Here is a 14,808-nt window from a genome sequence, read left to right as displayed (position 1 = left end):
CACGTGATAGACAGGTGGAGCATACGTGGATGTCATGTGTCATTTCGGTCAGGAATCTAAGTTGACTCACACTGACGTGTCACCTATGTTATCATTCAGATGCTTTTTAATCACTAAAATGGCCGGAATGATCTAATTGAGACAAAACTCGAAGTTGAGTGATTTTATTGAAACAAATTGAAGTCGAGTAACCATTTCGAGACAATCATATAGGTTCAATGACCAACGACCAACGGTGCATTTAACCTAAAAAATTGCAGGCAGACAAGTTCAATGGAGGACAAGAAAAACAGAAACAAAATTTGGCTAGGCCATTGATAAAGATCAAAATATGGCAATGGTTTATAAAACATTACTCCATACAAGTTTTCTCTAGTTAGAACATCAAATCAATCAGATTCAACAGTAATCAAGCCTAATGCATCTCCCAAATTAATTGTGTTTCTCATTGTTCTTCTCCCAATTCCTCCATTTCCCTTCCTCATCATTGCTGCAAATTCTGCATAATCTATTTGCCCATCCTGCATCACAATTCACAAATTCATCGTTTCAAACCGTGTTTTATGACACGATAACCCGCTTTGATACACTCAAAATGCAACTTAAAATCAATTAATGGTTAAGATAATGCGGGAAGAGTTCGTATTTTGTCATTTTAACCCTTGTATTTTCATTTTTGTCATTTTCGACTAGTGTATTTCAATTTAAGATAATACGGGAAGAGCACGTGACGTGCAATTTAAAGGTAATATGTTTAACAAGGGTCAAATGTTCCTGAAAATTGTACATAGACCAAATGTTACAATATATGAAAGTATAGAGGCTGAATCAACAAGATTTTCTGAGGGGTAAATTACACCCACGGCCACTGAACTTTATCTATTTTAACATTATGACCACTGAACTTCAATTCTTAACGGTATGGCTACTGAACTTTACTTTTTAACACTGGTGGCCACTCAACGCCTCAAAACGACCATTGACGGCCTCAAAATAAAAATTTGAAGAGTTAATGATATTCTAATGAACTTTAATTCTTGAAAATTTTCGTTTTTAGGTCATTTAGGTGTTGTTTGGTTAGGAGAGAGAATTTTTAGAGAGAGAAAGCTCCAAAAAGGTGATTTTGGAAAATAAAAAATGTAGTTTCATGGTAAATATCATTATGAACAACTTCAACTCTTGAATATTTTCATTTTGAGGTCGTTAACGGTCATTGCGAGGAGTTACTGATGTTAAAAATTGTAAAGTTCAATGGTCATAGGCCACAATATTAAAATAGCTAAAATTCAGTGGCCATGGGTGTAATTTACCCATTTTGCGAGCAAAAGGACCAAAAATTGCTCGATAATAGGTTGAATCCCCCGGCAAGGGGTGTCCAATGCGAATAATAGAATAATCACAATTAAGAAATTGATCATTGGAAACCATACAACACAATTATGACACGACAACCCATTTTAATATCCCTAAATACAACTTAGCATCAAGAAATGGTTAAGATAATACTCGGAAGAGCCCGTACTTTGTCATTTTAACCCTTGGTATTTTCATTTTTGTCACTTTCAACTCGTGTACTTCTGTTTTCAAGAACATTTGACCCTTTGGTTGATTAGGCGTGCTTTACATGCACAATTTAGTGCGTGGCAAGACAATGTTGGCCCCGTATCCGTTTCAGTTTCTTTTCCGTTTCTATCACCATTTCCTAGCTATATTTTTTTCGAAAAAACGTTTCCTGGTGTTCGTTTTAGTTTCCTTTTCCACGCAACATAGCTAAAGAGAAAAGGAGAGATTAGACTTACATCATCCTGATCAATTTCCTTGATCATATCGTCAAGGTGAAGCTCACTTAGGCCGAACTCCTTGCAGGCTTGCTGAAGCTCGTCGATGGTAATGTAACCACTACCGTCTTTGTCAAAGAAAGAGAAAGCAGACACTAAATTATCCTCTCTTTCCAACTTATTCAGATGCACAGTTGCAGCAAGGAATTCGCCATAGTCAATCGTGCCACTGTTGTCAATGTCCGCCTGCAAACACTCACAAGATAAGTATTTATTATACAAAGAAAACGGAAACAAAAAATTGTCAGCTAGAAGGAACTGTTCTTACTGCATCCATCAGATCTCTTATTTCAGACTCCATAAGCTCGGAGCCTACTCGCTTTAACCCGTCTTTCAATTCATCAAAAGTAATTGTGCCACTGTTGTCAGTATCTATCATTTTGAACAACTCTTTTAACCCGCCGATCTCTTCTTCAGATAGACTCTCTGCTATCACCTAAAATTTAGTACAGATATCAGTACAAGAATTCTCATTCGCGTAACTAGTGAGGACTACATGTTAGTTGGACATAGAGATTGAAATAGATTCGATACGAGGCCTAAATAAAATGTCGGGTTAGCTAAGATTCTGTCCGTTTCCTATGCCATGACAGGGGTCAATTCTTATACATGTATACTCTGAATATGTTACGAGCCAAACCACTCGGATGGTGTTCCTCCGTGCTTGGGGAGACGCTTATAGGGGTGTAAACGAGTCAAGCCTAGGTAAGTTCGGTATTGGCTCATTAACATTTCGAGCCGAGCCCTCTCAAACCGAGCTTTGATTGAATCTGACCGAGCTTTGACCGAACCAAGCTTTTATCGAGCTTCTAACCAGTTTAACAAAATTCATCATATGTGCATAGAATAAGTAGCTGAGCATACAAAAAAGGGCTTGTAACATACTTCATATAAGTTTAAAAAATTATAAAGAAAAACAATCACATGTTATGTCCGAGATTCAAAAATAATAGATTGTACTCGTGGTCGGAGAAAACAAACTCACAAAAAAGAAATAAATAATGAAATACATATTAAAGTTTGCAATGTATTTTGTTTTTTATCAAAACCTAATTTTCTAGCTAAAGACCCAAAGGCCTAAGCTTTTTTTTGTGTCTTTTTCTTATGAGTTAAATCTGAGCTGTGAATTGTGATGAAAACTAATAGTAATTAATGAAAGAAAAAATTAAAACAATGATATATATATGATTAATGAAATTTATAGCCAATTTGCGAGCTTCCGAGCCGAACCCGGAAAAGCTCAGGCTCATACTGTTAGTGCTCGAGCCGATCCGAACTCGAGTCGAGCCCTACCGAACCGAGATTTGACCATGAAAGACAGGCACAAAAACTGAATAAAGTACTTTTATTGAAGAAAAAGATGTCCATCAAACTATAACCAATAAGAGCCTAACTAGACTTGAGCTTAAACTTTTCCTGCTCGGGTCAGCCCGAAAATAAAACGCTCTATCAGAAAGGAACTTGTGAAGTGTTGATACGGTACCCAATTAATATTTACCGGCAGCTTTTTTAAAGATTACTGTTGTGCAATTTCCAACTGTTGACATTTTCAATGAGAAAGCTTACTTCAGGGTAGAGGTGGCAAAAGTACACACGAGACGCAATTTTAGTGTTTGAGTTTAGCTAATGTGTCATTTTTGGATTGATACGGAAATTTTTGGATTGGGTTAGGGTTGATATGCTCACCCGAAAATGACACGGATATTTAAATTATTGTTATATTGTTTCATGTTTTTACATGTCACCTTTATTAATAAATGTAATAAAAATTACAATTATTACTTGCAAACACGACTCAAACCTCCTAGATTGTTATAAACACATTACATTGCCCCCAACATGATATTAGCGGACTTTTGGATGATTATTGTTAACATATTAATCCAAAAATGACATAAAATATTTAAATATAGCACCATATCCTCCTACATTTTTAAAAGTCGCCATTAATATAGTACATAGTAAAATTACATGTAACCCGAAAACACTGACACGAAATCGACACTAACCCGATTAGGTTAACACCATGTTGACACGAAAGTTTTTGGTTGGGTTAGGGTTGACTCATTTCGACACTAGCTCGAAACTGATACGACACAACCCGATAATTGCCACCTCTACTTCAGGGGAACCTACGAAACCTAGTATCCGAATTCGATAATTGCTTATGCAAGCAACGACACCTAACTATATTAAAGGCTCAGTTGACCAAATAATCAACTAATTTGCCAAAACGAGACGATAATAGAGAGGGAAAAGTATGTCTATATTTTTCAAAGCCTTACTCGCAAAGCCATCTTCTTAAGTTTGTTCATTGCAGAGAATTGCTTCAAACGGGACAAAACAGCAGAATCAAGAGGCTTATCCGGGGCAATTCTGTCATCTACAATCCACGGATGGCCTGATACAAGAAGCAAACAGATATCATGACTTTGAGCAAATTAATACTACCTCCATTCCACAATAGATGTCTTTCTAGAGAATTTTTTTTATTCCATAATACGTGACATTTTGCTTCAATCCATGCACCTTAATTGACTTTTACCAAATATACCCCTATTTAAGTTGTCATTTTACTTTGGGAATAAATAAAAGTTAATTAATTGATGCAATTAATTCAAGGCTAACAAAGTCTTTTAGTTAAAATTAATTGCATTTCTTAATTATTGTGCCTTAACCTTAAAAGACATGTATTGTGAAACAGAGGGAGTACTATGCTAAACCTGTTTAAGAAGAGACTTACATAGTACTTCATGAGCTGTTAACCTTCTCTTCGGACTGCGTTCAAGCATTTTCCGTATGAGGTCCTTGGCACTGTCTGAAATGCTAGGCCACGGTTCAGACTCGAAATCTAATTTTGCTTGTAGTATCTGCCGGAAGATCCCTATTTCAGTTTCTAATGTGACAAAAATGCAACAGCCGTCAGATTATTAATTAAATATCGTATAACTTCGATCTTTCGTTAGTACACAAACTTGAAGTGTACCTGCCCAGAAAGGTGGCACTCCGGATAATAGGATGTACAAAATAATTCCAGCACTCCACACATCTGCTTCGGGTCCATAATGCTTCCGCAGAACCTCTGGAGCAACGTAGTATGGACTCCCGACAACATCAGTAAAGCTTTCTCCTGGAAAGAAACAGAAAGAAAACAGGGAGCTTAGATCAAATGGACATAAATCTAATGAAAATTCATAGCACAAAAGTCTGTATGCACTTGTTTGGTAAACCGGATGTTTATCCGAGCGCCGTAATCTTGCCTAATCCAAAGTTCCATATAAGGTTGAAAATTTGGAAAGACTTTTACCTCTAACAATCAACTCAAACCCAAAAAAACAATTGCATCACAAAAGAAGTCTATGAAAGAAATTGAAAGTGTAACAATCTGATCCAATACCATGTAGATACTGTCCGCTTTAGCCCAAGTCTCGTTCCTCAAGCCTCGCGGTTTTAAAACGCGTCTATATATATTGGGAACACACCTTTCTAATATAACCAGTCGCTCCCTCAGTTCATTTCTTATCTCATCACCATTCTTTAGGGGCCGCTCCTTGCTTAGCCTTCTATCCCAACATCACCCCCTTAGAATCGGGTCAGTACAAACCCACCGTCTTACACCTGGTCTGTCCTTGAATCAACACATCGTCGCTTTGATACCAATAGTAACAGTCTAGATATTTTCCGTTTTGGCCCATGTTTCATTCCTTGGGCCGTACCGCTTCAAAATGCATCTACATGTATTGGAAAAACACCTCGATAATATAGCTCAATCATCCCCTCTTTGTTTCCGAGGTGGAATCCAGTCTCCCCTCACCCCGGCGTAGTTACTAAGTGCCATATTATAAAACATAGCTCATTCTTCCAAACATCTACAAGGAATCAAAAGAAAGTCCTACCAGAAACCAATGTTGCACGGAAACCGAAACCCGGAACCCAAAAATATAGCTACGATGATGAAACCGATACGAAAAGCGAAAACCCTAAACGAAGAAGAGTTTCCGTGCAACATAGACAGAAACCAATGCTGATACAAAGAATCACAACATTAATTGTTCAAACTTTCTAAATTATCCCCAATTCAATCAGGAATCTCATCATTCTATCACAGAACACATTATCCCCAATTCAAACTTTCTAAATTATCCCCAATTCAAACTTTCTAAATTATCCCCAATTCAATCAGGAATCTCATCATTCTATCAAAGAACACATTATCCCCAATTCAAACTTTCTAAATTATCCCCAATCCAAACTTTCTAAATTATCCCCAATTCAATCAGGAATCTCATCATTCTATCACAGAACACAGCAAAGTAACCATCTTCAGAAACAAAGAGATCCCATCATTCAATCAACATTACAACTAAGATTCCAAAATCAACCAAGACTCCATTAATCAAACCTTAGACTACTGTTAAATCTGAAGATAAGTAAAATCAAAAACAATAAAAGAACCAAAGAAAGGGCATAACCTGGCTTATAAAACACAGAGAGTCCAAAATCAGTAGCTTTAAGAGCAGCATCTTCCTCATCATTCTCAAACAAGAAATTCTCAGGCTTAAGATCTCTATGCATAACACCAAGAGAATGACAAGTTTCAACAACCCCAACAATAGTCTTAAATCAACTTCGCCGCCTCTCTTTCACTATAATGCCCTTTCTTCACTATCCTATCAAAAAGTTCACCCCCTTCACATACCTCCATAACCAAGTGAACACAGTAAAGATCCTCATAAGCACCGCTGATTCTCGCCACATGAGAATGCTCGGATAATTTGATGAGTTAATTAGTAATTATACTGTTTAAGAAACTACTATAGCTGAAACCAATCCTAGATGGAGACTAATTAAGGCATGACTCCTAATTAGGACCCTAAAACATAATACTAATTAGGGCTCTCATGACAGATTTCCGATCTCATCACCATTCTTTAGGGGCCGCTTCTTGCCAGAGATTAATATAAGATCTACGATTGGGTCTCAACTATCAGCTTGAGCTTTTATTTCAATTGGTTTCATGACATGGTATCAGAGCTTCTTAGATCAAACCTTCGGGGTTCGAGTCCTGGCAACTCGATAATATAGCTCAGTCACTCTCTCTTTGTTTCCGACATAGAATTCAGTCTCCCCTTTACTCAGAACTTCCACCCTAGCGTCGTTTCGTTACTAAAGTACCATATTATAAAACATAGCTCATTCTTTCAAGGAATCAAAAGAAATCCTACCAGAAACCAATGTTGCACAGAAACAGAACACGGGAACCTAAAAAATATAGCTAGGATGATGGAAACAGATACAAAAAGCGAAAACCCTAAACGAAGAAGAGTTTCCGTGCAACATAGACAGAAACCAATGCTGATACAAAGAATCATAACATTAATTGTTCAAACTTTCTAAATTATCCCCAATTCAATCAGGAATTTTATCATTCTAACATACAACACATTATCCCCAATTCAAACTTTCTAAATTATCCCCAATTCAATCAGGAATCTCATCTTTCTAAATTATCCCCAATTCAATCAGGAATCTCATCTATGTTGCACGAAACTCTTCTTCATTAGCATTTCCGCCTTTCCTGTCTGTTTCTTCTCCGTTTCCATTACCTTTTCCTAGCTAATTTTTCTTAGAAATAACGTTCCCGGTATCCGTTTCCGTGCAACATAGGATCCCATCATTCAACATTACAACTAAGATTCCAAAAAGTACTAAATTAACAAGACAATCAACCAAGACTCCATTAATCTAACCTTAGACTACCATTAAATCTGAACACAAGTAACAAAATCAAAATCAATAAAAGACAGCAAGAAAGAAAGAACATAACCTGGCTTATAAAACACAGAGAGTCCAAAATCAGTAGCTTTAAGAGCAGCATCTTCCTCATCATTCTCAAACAAGAAATTCTCAGGCTTAAGATCTCTATGCATAACACCAAGAGAATGACAAGTTTCAACAACCCCAACAATAGTTTTAATCAGCTTCGCCGCCTCTCTTTCACTATAATGCCCTTTCTTCACTATCCTATCAAAAAGCTCACCCCCTTCACACACCTCCATAACCAAGTGAACACAGTAAAGATCCTCATAAGCTCCACTGATTCTCACCACATGTGGATGCTCAGATAAATGGTGCATTATCTGAATTTCTCGCCAAACATCTTCATAGTCCTCTTTACAAAGGAGCTTCCTTTTAGGGATTGATTTGCAGGCATAATTTAGGGTTGTGGATTTATGGGTACAAAGATATGTTGTACCAAATTGACCTTGGCCTAGCTTCCTACCTATGGTGTAGTGGTCCCGGAGATTCTCAGTCCGGTGAGGAAGAACCCACTTAGGTTTTGATGCGATTGGGTGAGTTGATGGAGTTGGTTTTGCTGGTTTTTCCATTGCAGCTCTAAAAGGTCGAGTTTTGGGTCTTCTCCCTCCTCTGTAACACATAAAAGGACAGGACTTTTCTAGTTTCTCTCTCTAGAAATTAAAAAAGAACCGTTTTTTTTTTCTTGTGAGATTCTCTTTGGCTGAGTCACATTCCTTAACCTTATATGTTATATGGAGACACTTATCAGAAAGGGGGCTTGTCTATCATTTACACTAATTAGTACCCTCTGTTCACAATACATGTCTTTTTAAGGTTAATGCATACTAATTAAGAAATGCAATTAATTTTAAATAAAAGACTTTGTTATCCCTGTATTAATTGCATCCACTAGTAACTTTATCTATTTCCAAGACAAAAAGTCAACTTAAATAGGAGTATATTTGGTAAAAGTAAATTAATATGCATAGATTAAAGCAAAATGTCATGTATTGTGGAACAAAAAAAAATTCTCTAGAAAGACATGTATCGTGGAACGAAAGGAGTAATTAGCATACTAAATGTAGGGTAAATTACACTGATGGTTACTGAACTTTACATATTTTAACATTATATGAACTTCAATTCTTATTGATATGGGCACTGAACTTTATACTTTTTAACATCGGTGACCATTCAATACCTCAAAACGACCGTTAACGGTTTCAAAATAAAAAATTAGAAGAGTTAATGATATTCTAAGGAAATTAAATTCTTGAAAATTTTCGTTTTGAGGGGGCCAGGTGAAAAAAAAGTTACAAGTTTAGGGAGTTGGATGCCTATTAAGCCTAAAAATTATGTTCTACAAAATAAAGTTTCTCGATATTGATATCGATGTCTATTTCCATATCAATGTTCGTGTGTGTTTCTGTATCAGCACAATATAAATGGTAAAACATTTCTCATTATATAGTGGTTTAAAGTTCGAATTTTTTCTAAATTAGATAATACATTATAACAGGATTGAATGTTATCAACCCCGTTCGTAACTAGGGGTGCAAACGAGTCTTGGTAGTTCGCAAACTATTCGAGCTCGGTTTGATAGAGCTCGACTCGAGTTCGGGATTGGCTCGAGCACTAACGAGCTGAGTCCGAGCTTCCTCAGGTTCGGTTCGAAAGTTCGCGAGCAGTCTCGATTATTTTTAATTACTATATATATTTAATATATATTTCATTGGTTATTATTAGTTTTCAGAGCCGGTCCTGACAATTTAGAGGCCCCTGGCAAAATAAGTAATAAGGGCCCCTTTAATAATAATAAAATTATACATAATAAAATAGGCTTTATAAAAAAATTTTATCAATAGGGTTTCAGAAAGAAATAGGTCTTCCTATATAATTTTATGACTATTTATATTAAAAAATTAAATTTTATATATACGTATAAAAGCTAAAAAAAAAATTTGGGCCCCCTCCAACCCTTGGCCCTAGGCTGGCGCACCCCGGACCTATGCCCAGGACCGGTCCTGTTAGTTTTCATCACAATTCACTGGTATGCACGCTTTTGAGGTGAACTATCCGTGTTCCGGAGTTATTCATTGAGTGCTATAAGAAAATTTATTAGACATAAATGTAGCATCCCACAACCTCCTTGCCTATTGTCATATATTAATATGAATTAGGCCTTTAATTATAAGTTTAAGCTTTTATTTCAATTGGTTCCATGACATGGTGTCAGAGCCTCTTTGACCAAGTGATTAATGGTTCGATTCCTGACAACCCCTTTTGTTGATTAAATTGTAGGACATGGTACTATGGACCTGTGTTGTATACACTTCAAGCCAATTGATTAAGGGTCCGTATGGGAATCCTACCTTAGTGGGAAGTCGGAGTCATCTGAATAATGGACTTCCCTGTCCGAGCTACAATGTGCCCCTATTTCTTCATGGGTCTCTATTTTAGGCTCTTATCTTCCAAAGTGATAAGATATGCAACCTTCATCCCTCCGACTGTGGGACTCTTTTTTTATCGGCAATCTACTTTCCTTTCTCTTTTTTATTATGCTCCTTCGTAGTCTTGTCCTTTTTTGTCTCCTTATAATTTGCAGGTCTTATGTTGTCATCATAGTAGATGAAGCTTTGACCGATGGTCATCAATTCCTAAAAATATTGAGGAGGATTTGTATAACACTTCTCCATAAGGGGTTCTGATAAGCCCAAATTATACCTAATTTAGCATATATAAATGTGTTCAATTTCATGTAAATTATATGATTATTACTTTATTTTGAAAAGATTTTACGTGGATATTTGTTGTTTGTGTGCAAGGTGTTAATTATTTGGAAAAAGCTAAATAGGAGCAAAAATGGATTAAAATTGGGTGAGAAATCAAGCATTCAACATAAATCACGTATGAGAATTGAAAGTCACGTACGAGAAGCTGAAACACATTGCAATGGAAGAAAAAGAAGTTTCTGTCACTGCCAAGATTCTGAGAATCTCGACAAGGACACGCGCAGGGCAGTAATGCACGCCCCTCTCTCCCCTTTCCCTCCTTGTCATGGACGAGATTCCTGAATCTCGTCAGTGACAGCGAAGCAATTTATGTATTTTTGCATGTTTATTCATCCAAACGACGCATTCTTTTATCCGGATCGAGGCAACTCTTCACCAACGGACACGTCTCTCCAGCATACCTTTTGGAAGATTATAAATAGAGAAAAAATTCTGTAGAAAATAGTTGTTCATTACAAAAAAAGATACGTATACTAGATACAAGTTATAGATTTTATTATTTATATTAAGGCTTACCCAAGTCGAGTTTATGCTTCGAAGTTGATCGAGAGATTGCTATTTTCGAAGACTCAACTAGGTGACAAACCTACGAAGTTGAGTAAAGGATTGACAACCCGGAATTCATGCTTCGGTCAAATGCTTTTCAAACTTCTTCTTCTCTGTTAAACTTGTCATGTTTATAACTCACATTAATAAAAATATTTTTTAATTCAATTCCATTTTCACTATTGTTTTATTTAAAGTTTGATTTAACGATATTCTTTAAGTAATTTTAATTGATGTTTTCATGTAAAAATATTTGGAAAGCAATTTGGTATTTTCTTATGCAAACTTTGTTGAACACTTAAGCAAATTCGGATTTACATTTGGTCATTGCGATAATTCGAATAATCGGGTTTAGATTCCGAATTTGGTCAAGGTTTTCAGTCTTAGATCGAAAGTAAAGATTGATAACAGTTCAATTCCTTTAAATTGAATCAATTGGTAATTCATTACATCTATTTTAAACAAACCAAAGTTTAAAATTGTGTTTTTGCTTAGTATAAATTTACCTTGGAATAAATCATAATCTAGATTTAATCTCTGTAATTGTAATTGTAATCATAATTAGAATTAGAAACCATTTAACCATTAACGATTTTCTATTTACTTTAAGAGAAAACGAATTTAATCAAAACAGTAATTTTTAATCAAAATATCAAACGTTTTATGTGCGATCGATATCTTTTATTACTACAAGCGAAACCGTGCACTTACGGAATTCGTCCAACAGGTTCACAAGTTGTTCCTTTAGTGAAGACATTTATGGCCACTTCCAAGTTCATTAATTTCACTTGAGATGACATATGGTGAAATAGGTTGGATAATCGCGTAGAGGCTCAATTGTCTGTTGTCTGGCATGATTAAGGTTTAAGCTTATTCTTTTAGCTTTTAATGCATCTACAAATCGAGCAACAAATAAGTCCTTCAGCAGTTCGAACGAATCGATGGAATCAGGCTCCAGACCTTAGTACCATTCTTGGGTCACTCCAACCAGCGTTGTGGAGAAGAATTTACACATGGCGTTGTATTCGTTAAAGTACAAGTCAATCATACGCATGAAGGTGGCACATTGTTCGTTTGGATCCTCAATGCATGTACACGTTAGAGCTGAGGGGTCTTCCATTTTTTTAGGAAAACTAGCCTCTATGATGCGCTGAACTAGAGAGGTTTTTACTCGATATGACTTTTCCTATGATAGCTCCGCCTAGTGGTTTTTTTACTAGAAACCTCTAGAACTTTGCCTCTCAATCTCCCCCTTACCCAAATGGGTCATTTTCTATAATCTCAAAATTAAGTTAAATTTCGACTACAAAAGTAAGATTAAGTCGTTTCAAAACGTATAGAAGTTTATCGCCTATCATATATTAATCTAGTTGGATTTTGTAATTAAATACAAACTCAATTAGTTAATTAACCACAATGAACCTTAATTTGTCGGAAACAGTGGACCAAAACTATCCATAATAGGGGTAGTTCTAAGAGTCAGGGGTCGAAAATCATGTGATATGGTATCAAATAATGTTATGGGCTTAAACGAATAAGCCAAAACCCATTATTCGTTATATCCAGCCAGCTCATCCATCAAGAAGGGCCTTTCCGGAATAAATGCAGGAAAGGAGCTTCGGAACTCAAGAAACACATTCAATTCAATGCATTACGGAATTATAGGTTCCGAACCAATGATGAGCTGACACATGTACAAAGCACAAACAAAGATGTAAATGATTATCTATAAATAACATGGAAATCATAATCTCAGGTACATAATTCTATACTACTTACTTCTACAAAATAGCTTTCAAGTTACGTGTGTCACATACTGAATTAAGCATCGAACAGGGTTTGTCGGTCTCCGGCTCTCTGTCTAACAGTTTTCTTCCTTCTCAGGTGACTCAAAACCAGTTATCAGAAAGTAATCGGACTAGGCTTTTGCTTCAGAATATGTTATAGACGAGACCATTTATGTCACTTAATTGTCTGTCTTAGAGGATAGACCATTTGTCTCTGCCGCAGAATCAGATTTCGTAGAGTATAAGACTGGTTTAGTTGAGTAGTTTGATCTAAAGTGGACGATTGAGCAAGAGAAAGCAGTTCGGCAGCGGAATAGGTTTTTTCATCTCCTGCAGACTCCACGGTATGGCATAAGACTCCACTCTAACAATAGAAAATTAAGCGACAACATCTTCTTTAGTGATAGCATCTGATCCGGATTTAGCAATCGTTATTTGACCGACTTGCTTTTTTTAAGCATCCTTTTCTTTTTTTAAATAAAGAAAGGAATTCAATACGAGTGCCACTTCCTTCCTATTCGAGGATCCTTGTTCTATTCTCTAGGCCAAGAATCGATCATTTGATATCCTTTTACTTATAAGAGGACAGAATGGAAGGGAATAAAAGTAATGAAACCCGCGATGGCTACTAGACTCACCATCCATAATAGGGACGGTTCACGCGGTCGGTCCCTCCAACCCCCTTGTCTCCACCTCTACCCATAAATAGAGTATCCTTGTCACCCCTAATATTGAGAATCCAATCTAAAATTTCTTAATTTATGTGGGGTTGATATGAACATGACATGGAAACTTTAATGTAATTATATTGACATGAATATTGTACTATCTTATAGTAAATAAATAATAAATAGATGGTTTGAGAGGGGACATAATAAGAAGTAATTATTTTTTTTTTTTTTGAGGGAATAAGAAGTAATTATTTATTTAAGCAATTATGGAGATATGGAAATCAGTCTTTTTAAAATATTTATTAATTATAATAAAGTATCTATCTACCATTTCATCATGTGATGAGGAGAATAAAGCAATTTCTGGTATTGGACCCCACTTTCCTTGGAAATACCACGTTTTTTCTACTCCTTTTGTCTGCTGAAAAAATAAATTGTTATCCATTTAAAATATTTATTAAATGTTATAACCAATTTAAAATAGGGTTGCACCATTGGTCACTGGATTTATATGGTTGTCTCAAAATGATTATTCAATTTCAATTTGTCTCAATAAAACCACTCAACTTTGAGTTTTATCTCAATTAGATCACTCATGCGATTTCAGTGATTAAAAATCATCTAAATGATGACATATATGACACGTCTGTATGAGTTAACTCAAATATCTGACCGAAACGACACATGACATCTACGTATGCGCCACATGGCTATCACATGTCGGCTATTTTTATAAAAAAAAATTATGCGATTTCAGTGATTAAAAATCATCTAAATGATGACATATGTGACACGTCTGCATGAGTTAACTCAAATATCTAACCGAAACGGCACATGACATCTACGTATGCGCCACATGGCTATCACATGTCGGTTATTTTTATAAAAAAAAAATTAGTTTTTTTTCATAAAAATAACCGACCAGTGGATGTCATGTGTCGTTTTGATTAGAGATCTGAACTGACTCATGCTGACATGTCACCTACGTCATCATTTTCGATGCTTTTTAATCACTCAAATCAACATAGTGACCTAATTGAGACAAAACTCAAAGTTGAGTGGTTTTATTGAGACAAATTGAAATTGAGTGATCATTTTGAGACAATCATGTAAGTCCAGTGACCAATGGTGCATTTAACCCATTAAAAATATATACAAACTGCTTTACGTGACAGTTAAATAACAGTCAAACCAGTTTTTTTAAAATTTTCAATAATATATGACTAAAATTGATACTGCTTGAAAATGTTAAGGTTAAATTTATATGATTTGCATCATTTCATACGTTGAAGCTAAATCTGCATATCTTCAAAAATGTAAGAGATTCATAACCATAATTAATGAGTTGCTCGAGAGCAAAAGTTGTGAACAAGCT

At 35.8% G+C, this 14,808-nt stretch overlaps 1 protein-coding gene across 2 annotated transcripts; it reads right to left on the bottom strand.

Annotated features, from left to right (window-relative positions):
* Positions 1-292: 292 nt before the first annotated feature.
* On the bottom strand, positions 293-8,362 carry LOC136228772 (calcium-dependent protein kinase SK5). Of its 2 annotated transcripts, none has more exons than XM_066017249.1 (7): positions 7,666-8,362; positions 4,825-4,968; positions 4,582-4,734; positions 4,124-4,239; positions 2,107-2,274; positions 1,800-2,024; positions 293-521 (listed from the first exon to the last, which is right to left on the bottom strand). In XM_066017249.1, the coding sequence occupies exons 1-7, from the start codon at positions 8,276-8,278 to the stop codon at positions 390-392; spliced, it is 1,551 nt and encodes a 516-aa protein (XP_065873321.1). In that variant the 5' UTR covers positions 8,279-8,362; the 3' UTR covers positions 293-389. The 2 variants fall into 2 exon arrangements, with proteins under 2 accessions (XP_065873321.1, XP_065873320.1); XM_066017248.1 differs by lacking the exon at positions 7,666-8,362 and adding an exon at positions 6,311-6,600.
* Positions 8,363-14,808: the final 6,446 nt, after the last annotated feature.

Source organism: Euphorbia lathyris, chromosome 5 (genome assembly GCF_963576675.1).
Source record: "Euphorbia lathyris chromosome 5, ddEupLath1.1, whole genome shotgun sequence".
NCBI lineage: Eukaryota > Viridiplantae > Streptophyta > Magnoliopsida > Malpighiales > Euphorbiaceae > Euphorbia > Euphorbia lathyris.
The sequence above is the reverse complement of the archived record's forward strand: the minus strand, read 5'-3'. Positions and strand labels throughout refer to the sequence as shown.